This window comes from Setaria viridis, chromosome 9 (genome assembly GCF_005286985.2).
Source record: "Setaria viridis chromosome 9, Setaria_viridis_v4.0, whole genome shotgun sequence".
NCBI lineage: Eukaryota > Viridiplantae > Streptophyta > Magnoliopsida > Poales > Poaceae > Setaria > Setaria viridis.
In genome coordinates, this window is record NC_048271.2 from 19580898 (window position 1) to 19590461 (window position 9564).

Sequence of the window (9564 nt, forward strand, 5' to 3'; positions counted from 1 at the left end):
TTAAAAAAATACGGGACGCTCCTACAAATCGGTTTTTAGTAGCGACACATGTTACAAACATACACAATAATTTGCTGAATTTGTAGTATGCAAATATATGTAGTCTGGCAAGAGCGAACATGCAAGAATCTGAACAAGCAGGAAAAGTGTGGAGCCAATATCTACTCTTTCTTGGGGCGAAGGTCAACATAATCACCAGGACCATAAACCTCGAATAACTCCTTAAAGAAACCTTTCTTTCTTCTGGGATTGCATCCCATGTCACGACATAGCTGATCATTGTACCAGGTGTGAATGATTGCAATGCCAGACCTGCGAAAGTATCGACCAGAATATCTTTTCATGTACTTTTCCCATTCAATGACATCCTTCTGCATAGCCGTAATATTTGGCAATGTGAAGCCACCGTCCATGAAATGCGCGAGCCACTTGGCTCGGATTTCTGACGTGTACAGATTTGAAATGCTCTCTGAATACCCTATCACTGCAAGCTGAGGGATCTTAGGGTGTATGCACTCCCTGCGAATTATATATAAGTAACAGATAAACATAATGGCCTAGTTCGAATTCAAAATACATGGAAAGACAATTATGGATAAGAATATGCACCTATAGAGAGGCACAGTCGTGGATGTTGATCCAACTGCAATACTTCGAAAGTAATCTGATGTGAATATGTCCTTGATCTTCTCATCTCCTTTGAATCCAGTTCCAAAAATCACTATATCACTCTTTATCAGTGAAGACTCACCCTCACGTACGATCACACCCTCCTTGCAGAAACTAAATGTCTTTGATTTCTTCAATACTATACTGCCTTCTTCCAACCTCTTGTAGTGATCCTTGGGTGTAATGGCAATCAAGCATGCAGCTAATGCATCAAATAGGCTATGATCTGGAACCATGTCGAACTTCTTCATTGGAATGGAGTAGTAGCTCTCAGCAAACTTGGAAAATGCCCACCTCTAAAAACACACAATAAGCATAAAAGTGAAATCAGCTCTAAACATAATACTCCCTCCGTTTCAAATTGTATGTTGTTTTGCCATTTCTAAGCGCATAGTAGTGCATACAAATATTTATGAATCTAGAAAAGCTAAAACGACCTACAATTTAGGATGGAGGGAGTTCGTCCATAAATTGTTACGGAATTAGTACTAACTGGACGCATTACCAGTGGAGTCAAGAGGGTGGCCAAGAGTGAAAGGAGAAAGCCTTCACCAGGCTTGTGAATAAGGAGTTCAGAAAAACGATTTAGATATAGCTTTGATATGTGGACGCCCCAAGCGAAGTAGTCTGGTATTATCCAGTGCTTTGTTCGGACCACCATTGTACAAGGATGAGCAATGCCTGCAACACAAGCGAACAATAAGTGTACAATTGAAAACAGTAAATATAGATAAAAAGTCCTAATTTTGATAGTAGTTAAAAATTCTGACAATATTCTTAAGGAGATATGGTATATAACTTCTTCAGATAGTTGACGGAATGATATAAATATTAATTTGCCTGGTTCAAAAATATGCAAAAACGTTCAGGAGTAGATAGTAGAGGATTATTTTTACCATTTACTTCGGCACATTCAGCAGCAATGTCAAGCGCTGATTTCAGGTAGCCAACGACTGTTACACGCTTGCCCCTGACATCTCCTTAGCTTTAGTTGTGCCCATTTTTGCGTACTCCATGGAGTGGATCACTTGCCCATCAAATGCTTCCGGGCCTTTGCCTGCAGGGAATGTGGGTATGCTGGGTACACCGCTGAACCTCCCAATGCAGAGCACGACGAAGTCTGCAGTATGCATCTGGGGAAGGAACGGTGAATTTCTCTATTACTATATGTTGCTTGCTTCTTTCGCTGCAGAGAGTATGCATGATCTGTAGTGTGCAAACTCCGGGGCACATGCATGCTCACCTCAACGTGGCCCTCGGCGTCGGCCACCGACAGTCGCCACTCGCCGTCGCCGGAGCCGAACGCCTGGCCGTTCCCAGCCCACTGCCCCCACGCCGCCACGGCCTCCTCGGCGACGCCGTCGTACTCCATCCCGACCACCCGGTGACCGAACCGGATGCAGCCGAGCACGCCGAAGTGGCGCGCGTACGCTTCGAGGTACGCCACCACCTGCCGGTGGTCCGGGAACACCTGGGTCACGCTCTCCGGCCACGGGAAGTCGGAGTACTGGTACATGGGGCGCGGCGTCTGCAGCTCGGTGCAGTCGGGGACGCGCGCCCACACGCCGCCGAGGTCGCTGCCGGCCTCGAAGACGACGGGCTGGCAGCCCCGCTCGAGCAGGTGCTTGCACACGGCCAGGCCGCTCACCCCGGCTCCGATGATGACCACCCGCTTCTTCTCCATGGCAGGCTTGCTAGCTAGTTGCCTGATGCTTGTGCGTGCTCGGCGTGTAGGGGGGTGGAAGAACCGGAACGTGTGGTGTTGTGGGGAGGGACTCAGGAACGAGGTGGTATTTATAGGTAGGTGGCCAGTGTCGGAGCTATGATTAATTTCTTCTTTAGGTTATGGGATAACGAAATAAAATCCCGGCGCAGACATGTATTTTTTTGTTTATGGGATACGATTAGATCCAGCAAATGGTTGTGCTAGAATTAGTATATTGAAACTCGTTCTGCATGCTACTTTCCATATTCGTCGAAAGTCAAACCTCTGGGGTCTAATTAACCAGCACCGGCACATCAAAATTCAGGTGAGGCATTATCTGGCCATGTCTAGTTTCTTCAATCAAGATAATCTTCCTTTATTCATGGGATACGATTAGATCCAGCAAATGGTTGTGCTAGAATTAGTATATTGAAACTCGTTCTGCATGCTACTTTCCATATTCGTCGAAAGTCAAACCTCTGGGGTCTAACAAGCACCGGCACATCAAAATTCAGGTGAGGCATTATCTGGCCATGTCTAGTTTCTTCAATCATGATAATATTTTTTTGTTCATGGGATACGATTTGATCCAGCAAATGGTTTTTTTTCATGGGATACGATTTGATCCAGCAAATGGTTGTGCTAGAATTAGTATATTGAAACCCGTTCTGCATGCTACTTTCAATATTCGTCGAAAGTCAAACCTCTGGGGTCTAACCACTACGGAAAGCTAAAAATTGCCGAGTATTTTTTCTTTGCCGAGTGTTTTTTTCGAATACTCGGCAAACAAGCTCTTTGCCGAGTGTTTTTTTCGAACACTCCGCAAAGAAAAAAATACTCGGCAAATCGGGATTTTGCCGAGTGTCAAAAAAAACACTCGGCAAAAAGGGAGCTTTGTCGAGTGTCAAAAAGACACTCGGCAAAGGGGGGGTTTGCCAAGTGTTTTTTGACCTCAGCAAAAAAATAAGTTTTTTTCTCTTTTCACCTTGAAATTTTTTCTACTCCCCACATACAACATGTGGTACTCCGTACCTCCCCTCACGCCGCCCCCCTCCTCCCCCACCCACACAGGACCCCGGCTCCCCCACCCACGCCGCCGGACACCGCAACTTCCCTCCCGCCGGACGGCGCCTCCCTCCTCCCCTCCCGCTGGATGGCGCCTCCCTTCTCCCCTTCTCCCCCGGCGGACGGGCCAGATCCGGGCGGCTGGGTCCAGATCCAGGCGAGGATGGGAGGCGGCCCTCGCTCCCCCTGCGCCTCTCCCCCTCCCCTTCTCTCCGGCACCTCTCCCCTCCAGGCCAGATGCGGTGGCGGCACCTCCCCTCCAGGCCAGATCCGGCGGTGGCTCCTCCCCTCGGGGCTAGATCCGGCGGTGGCCAGCCGCCACTCCTTCCCCCGGCGGCCGCCCCCATCCCCGCGCCCCTCCTCGGCGAGATCTGGGTGGCGGCCTCCTCCTTCTCCCTCTCATCGGCGAGATCCGGGCGTCGGCCCCCTCCTTCTCCCTCTCACCGGCAAGATCTGGGCAGCAAAGGCCCCCTCCTTCTCCCTTCCCCTCCCTCTCCAGCCGCCCCCTCACCACCGGCGACATCTGGCGGTCGGGGCCGCCCCCTCCCTCCCTCCCTCCCCCAACGGTGAGATCCCGGGAGGGGGAGGGAGACGGCGGCACGCGCGGGGCAGGGGTAGAGGGGACGGCAGTGGCGCGGGCCAGAGGGAGGGAGAAAGCGGTAGCGTGGTGAGATCCATTGAGGGGGAGGTAGATGGCGGCGAGATTCAGGGAGGGCTTGGGCCAGTGACGGTGGCGGCTGTGGTGGTCGGCAGTGGCGGCGGTGGCGGCCAGCGACTGGATTTTTTTTTCTAAAATTTTTGCCGAGTATTTTTTTACACTCGGCAAAGCCTTTGCTGAGTGCACGATGTTTGACACTCGGCAAATCCACTATTTTCCAAGGGAAAGTTCGCCGAGTCTGGTTCGTCGAGTGTTACACTCGGCAAACGCTTTGCCGAGTGTTTTTGGGCCTTCGCCGAGTGCCTGGGGCACTCGGCAAACTTACTGTTTCCCGTAGTGAACCAGCACCGGCACAAAATTCAGGGTGAGGCCCTATCTAGCCATGTCTAGTTTCTTCAATCAAGATAATATTTTTTTGTTCATGGGATACGATTTGATCCAGCAAATGGTTGTGCTAGAATTAGTATATTGAAACCCATTCTGCATGCTACTTTCAATATTCGTCGAAAGTCAAACCTCTGGGGTCTAACCAGCACCGGCACATCAAAATTCAGGTGAGGCCTTATCTTGCCATGTGTAGTTTCTTCAATCAAGATAATAAGATAAGGGCAGAAGATGTCTGATACGTGTCATGTATCACTACGCCAGAAAGCATTTGTGCTGGCGGCTATATCAGGTTTGTGTTGGTGGGTATCGCACCCACCAGCAACCTTGAGCCAGCACAAATACCGTCTATGCTGGTGGGTGTTTGCCTGCTAGCACTGAACGCTCTTTGCTAGCGGGGAACCTTAGCCACCCGCAGCATAAATACTTTCTCTACTGGCGGGTGGTTGCATCACCCGCCAACACAGATGGTTTCTGTGATAGCAGCTGCTTACATTTGGATCCGGTACTAATGTTAGATTTAGTACCAGGTCCAAATTTGAGATCCCCCGGAGGCCCTTTAGTACCAGGTGGACCTCCCACCTAGTACTAAAGCTCCATCCACCGGTGCCCTCTTCCCTCTCCCACTGCAGACTCGTCTTCTTATCCTCCCCCCTCTCTCTCAGACTCAAATACTTATCCTCCCACTCGTCTTCTTTGCTCTCTCACAGACACGTCCGTCTCTTCTCTCTCTCTCTCTCTTGATCTCCTCACCCTCACACTCTCGAGCTCTCTGCCTCTTGAGCTCGCGGCGGCGGCGGGTGGGTGGGCGGGAGCCGGCGGAGGCGGAGGTGGAGGCGGGGCGGAGGCAGAGGGCGCGCGGGGGCAGATGCATTACGACGGAGGCGGAGGGCAAGGACGGGCGGCGGTGGAGCTAGGTAGCATGCGGGCGGAGTGGCGGCGGGACGGAGGGCGACAGGGCCGAGCTAAGGCGGGTAGCGGGCGGCGTTGGTGACGGGGTGCCGACGGCCGGGTAAGGGGGGCGGGGGCCAGCGGTGGATGGTGGGGACAGGGGGAATTTTTTTTTTAATTTTTTTTAATACTCTTTAGTATCGGTTATTTCAACCGGTACTAAAGGAACCCCTCTAGTACCGAATTGCCAGTACCGGTTGCGAAACCGGTACTAGAGGGGGGTTCCCAACCGGTACTAGAACCGTTTTCTGTAGTAGTGTTATGCCGCCCGCCAGATATATGTATTTTCCATTCAATATAATATTTCCCGTGAGTTATTTATAATTTTTATTTCCCGTGTGTACTATTCTAAAACAAGTCTAATCAGAATTTCTAGATTTTGAATAGCTTCTTGTGAACTTTCAGCACCAACCGACATGTTAGCGAGACTCTTGTGGCAGTCCTGTGGAAGGTGCCATGCTGTTCATCCATGGTCCCTTGGATGGAGTCCCAATTTAGATGCCTCAACTCTTGGCACCGCGACAAATTCGCGACCTGTACATGACACAAAATGCCAATTATGCTAGCATACAGAATTAGCTCAGATGCCCATTGGATAACTGTACAAGTTAATTTACTGATGTTCAATCATTGTTTCACCTTGTCTAGATTATGCAGCTCATTATCTTGTATGCCATGCAGGTAGTCTGACAAACAAAAAAAATCATAAGATTTAATGGAACTTCTATTGGTTTAATGTGGCTAATTGGACATCCAATTAGAAAACAATTGCACAGATCTAACCTGTATAAGCCTGATCTTTAAATATCAACAGGCTGCAGGGCATCAGCATAAGTGACGAAGATGCAGGATCAGATTCATTTGGGGTTCCGCATTCATGTGAGCCAGAGCCATTGCTCTCCATCATAGAAGGCCCCAGCAACTCATCGGTCTGTATGTTCTGTGGATCAGTATGCTCCTGCTCTTTAAGCCTTTTATGGGGTGTGAAATCTATCACAACAGGCGAAGCAAGAGATATGATAGCAACAACAGGGTAGTAGGCAGGACCATCTTGGTGTGGCTGCAAGCAGAAATTGTTGTTTGTAAGCAAAGGATGATGCTTAATATGTAAACAGAGGGAGCAAACAGTAGAGAGCTGTGAATGCAAACCATGATCCCTTGATTAGGATGATACTCGTTTATCAGCACATGATTGATCGCAGAAGGAAATAAACCAGTCCACTGCCAGATTCTGTCGGTTATCCTTGTTAGCCATGAAGGTACTGCAACATGAGATGCACAGGCAGCTCAATTTTGATGCTAAAATTGATTTACACTTGAGTAATTTATAAAAGCGTAATGTAACAAGTAGGCATGTTAGCCACCAATCATACGCATTACTTTTGTGTTCAGTTCAGACATCAATTACAATAAGACTATGACATAGCAGGCATTAAAAAACTGAATGTTTGTGTAGGGCTAAATGCAATACTTGCAGAAGGTAGAAAAACATGTAATCCTGTTCTTGATGGTTACAATAGGCTAACTGAATAATTAAAGAAGAAAAGTTCCATAAATACTTTATCATAGACTGAACAAAAATATAATGGATGATCATACATATACCATTCAATTTTTTTCCTAACTGGAAAGGCATAAACCTCTCGAGTCCCAACGTAACATTCAAACGAACATCCAGCCTTGATTGACTTCCTAACAGTTCTGAGGACATTCTAACCTACATGGAGTAGCTTAAGCTTATGTGCCACTTGAAGCTGGGTCTAGGCCAAGCAAGGTGACCAAACTATCAGATGTTTCAAACTATCTGAAAATTTGACTCGTTTCAAAAGCTTAAGCTTAGCCAGACAAGTTATTAGATGACCGATTTATACTGATCATCATGTGGCACACTTGATTTGTACAAAAAGAACAAAACTTGTCCCTAACAAGCAAAAGGTAGCTGCTGTTCAGGCTGCAACTCAACATCACTGTTATCTTGTAAGAGTGCTAACTGCTTGGTGATCTCCTCAGTTTCACAGGTAATGGTGTAGCACTAAATTTTAAATCTTAAAGCGTTCCAACTAATATTTGAAATTTCAACAAGATAGGACATTTCAAACCAAGCACATTGGAACCAGGTTACATTAAGGCTAAGGGTCAACACTATGCCTGATCTTCAGTTTGATTCACAAAACAGAGCTAAAAATTGCAAGCTTTTATGAGCACTCACAAGCCTGCGGCAGGAGCCCCTTCTCATGTACCACTCCTCCTGCACAACCCAACACCGTGTCAAGGAAAGGAAGAAGCTAAAGCAATGCCCAAGCGAAGAAAAAAAAAACAAGTGCCAAGAAGAGAGGGTACCCCAGTTCTGCAGCCTCCGGTTCTTGAGGGATTTCCACTTGGGCGCCGGCGCTTGGTAAATCTGCGTCGCAGCAGACAAAATCACCGCGTCAAACACAATGGGATGGAGAGATAGAGAAAAGGAGAGGCGAGGACTTGGTGGGTACCGTACGTGGTGGAGGAGCTGCGACTGCTCGGACTGGGAGATGAAGTCGGGGACGTAGAAGAGGGTGGGGATGGCCCCGACGGTGTAGTCCTGGAGGCTCCTCAAAACGAAAGCCGAAGAGGGCCTCTCCGGCGGCGCCGCCGCCGCCGCTTCTTGGGTCATCGTGTCCTCCATGGCTGCTTCAATCGAGACTTCGAGAAGAGGATGTTCTCGGCGAGACGGCGAAGCTGAAGGCCGTGTGGCGTGGGCCGCCCGGTGGGCTTTCTTTGCTACCGGCCCAAGTTAACAACATAACGAGGGAGAAATACTCAGTACAAGTGTACAATCCGATTTGATTTCTCCCTCGTTATTATGTTGGTTTCCATCAGAAATCTCGTTTTTCCTTTTAATGTCCCATAGGCTTCTGAAAGGGTCTCTTGAACGATTGAATCCTGCTTATTGCTCGTTGAAATTCCCATGAATTCTAATTTTTGTTGGATCTTTCTTGAAACCTTGTACTACTGAAACTTGATGAGAACTCGTTAATACACGAAACTGGTTGGAATTTGCTGAAACCTTAAGTATGCTTAATCGTCGCATGGGTTCTCTATTAATGAAACTATTGTTTCTTTTTTTTTGTGACACTGATCCTGTCAACCCTCAAGGTGACGTCAACATGCACGACCATCAGTTATCATCGTCTTTAAATAATTTTTTTTCTTGAACACGCAGTAGAAAATATTAATAGTAGAAGAAGGAGTCATACATACCCAAACACACACCCACACACGCTAGAACCTGTGAAACCTAATCACCTTTTACAGGTTGAAGACGACCACTATAGGAGGCACGAGCCTAAGCCTAATCCACTCCTCTGATAGCTGGCAGGGGAGGCCCTTGGCTCCTGCCAAGCTCCACAACTAGGCATCCTCCTTGGTCAGAATCACGACTGTAGCCACCCTGGGGGAAGCCCCATTAAACACACAATTATTTCGATGTCTCCAAATAGTCCAGGCTCCTAGGATGATACTAGAGTTCAAACCTTTGCGCACTTCACTTTCCACTCTCACCCACCAGTCATTCAGGACTCTATCAGATGGATGTGGAGCAAGGGCTGAGAGACTTGCATATTGTACGATGGAAAACCAGAACTGCCTAGCGAAGACACACCCAATGAGGAGATGCTGAATATTCTCTTCTTCTTTGTCACAAAGCGGGCATCGAGCAGGATATGGGAGACCACGCCGAGCCAGCCTATCTGCAGTCCAGCATTGATTGTGGGCTACCAGCCACAGAAAGAATCGGCATTTGGGAGGGGTTCAAGATTTCCAAATACGTGCATATGGCTCAAAAAGGATGGCGCCCTGAAATTGAGCATCATAGGCTGATTTTTCTATGTACTGTCCTGATGAGGATAATCTCCAAATGTGTTTATTAGGGATTCCTTGCTGAAGCTCCACCGTATTAATAGTATCCCACAGCTCAAGATATTTTCACAATGCTTCAATGGTTATTTCTTCCTGAATGTCCTCCAACCAAAGCTCATTGTCCAGGGCCTCAATAGAAACGTTTGCTTGCTCTTCTCCTTGGCACAGAAGCAAACAACCTGGGTGCAAGGCTCTCGATAATCTTACCAGCCAACCATTTATCCTTCCAGAATAAAGTATT

At 48.0% G+C, this 9564-nt stretch overlaps 1 protein-coding gene and 1 pseudogene across 1 annotated transcript; both read right to left on the reverse strand.

Moving 5' to 3' along the window:
• On the reverse strand, positions 1-3424 carry LOC117836667 (probable flavin-containing monooxygenase 1; annotated as a pseudogene).
• Positions 3425-5714: 2290 nt separating this feature from the next.
• Positions 5715-8165, reverse strand: LOC117836307 (alkylated DNA repair protein ALKBH6 homolog). Its single transcript, XM_034715712.2, has 7 exons — positions 7924-8165; positions 7773-7833; positions 7642-7680; positions 6582-6694; positions 6216-6492; positions 6072-6118; positions 5715-5966 (listed from the first exon to the last, which is right to left on the reverse strand). The coding sequence occupies exons 1-7, from the start codon at positions 8089-8091 to the stop codon at positions 5805-5807; spliced, it is 867 nt and encodes a 288-aa protein (XP_034571603.1). The 5' UTR covers positions 8092-8165; the 3' UTR covers positions 5715-5804.
• Between the last annotated feature and the right edge of the window lie 1399 nt (positions 8166-9564).

What these genes read in the sequence shown, in the direction of transcription:
- LOC117836307 (XM_034715712.2), bottom strand. Translation starts at nt 8,091, where the DNA reads ATGGAGGACACGATGACCCAAGAAGCGGCGGCGGCGGCGCCGCCGGAG. An exon ending in CCGGAGGCTGCAGAACTGGG is followed by an intron (nt 7,681 to 7,772) that starts GTACCCTCTCTT and finishes TGGGTTGTGCAG; the next exon opens with GAGGAGTGGTACATGAGAAG. An exon ending in GGGGCTCCTGCCGCAGGCTT is followed by an intron (nt 6,695 to 7,641) that starts GTGAGTGCTCAT and finishes CTCATGTTGCAG; the next exon opens with TACCTTCATGGCTAACAAGG.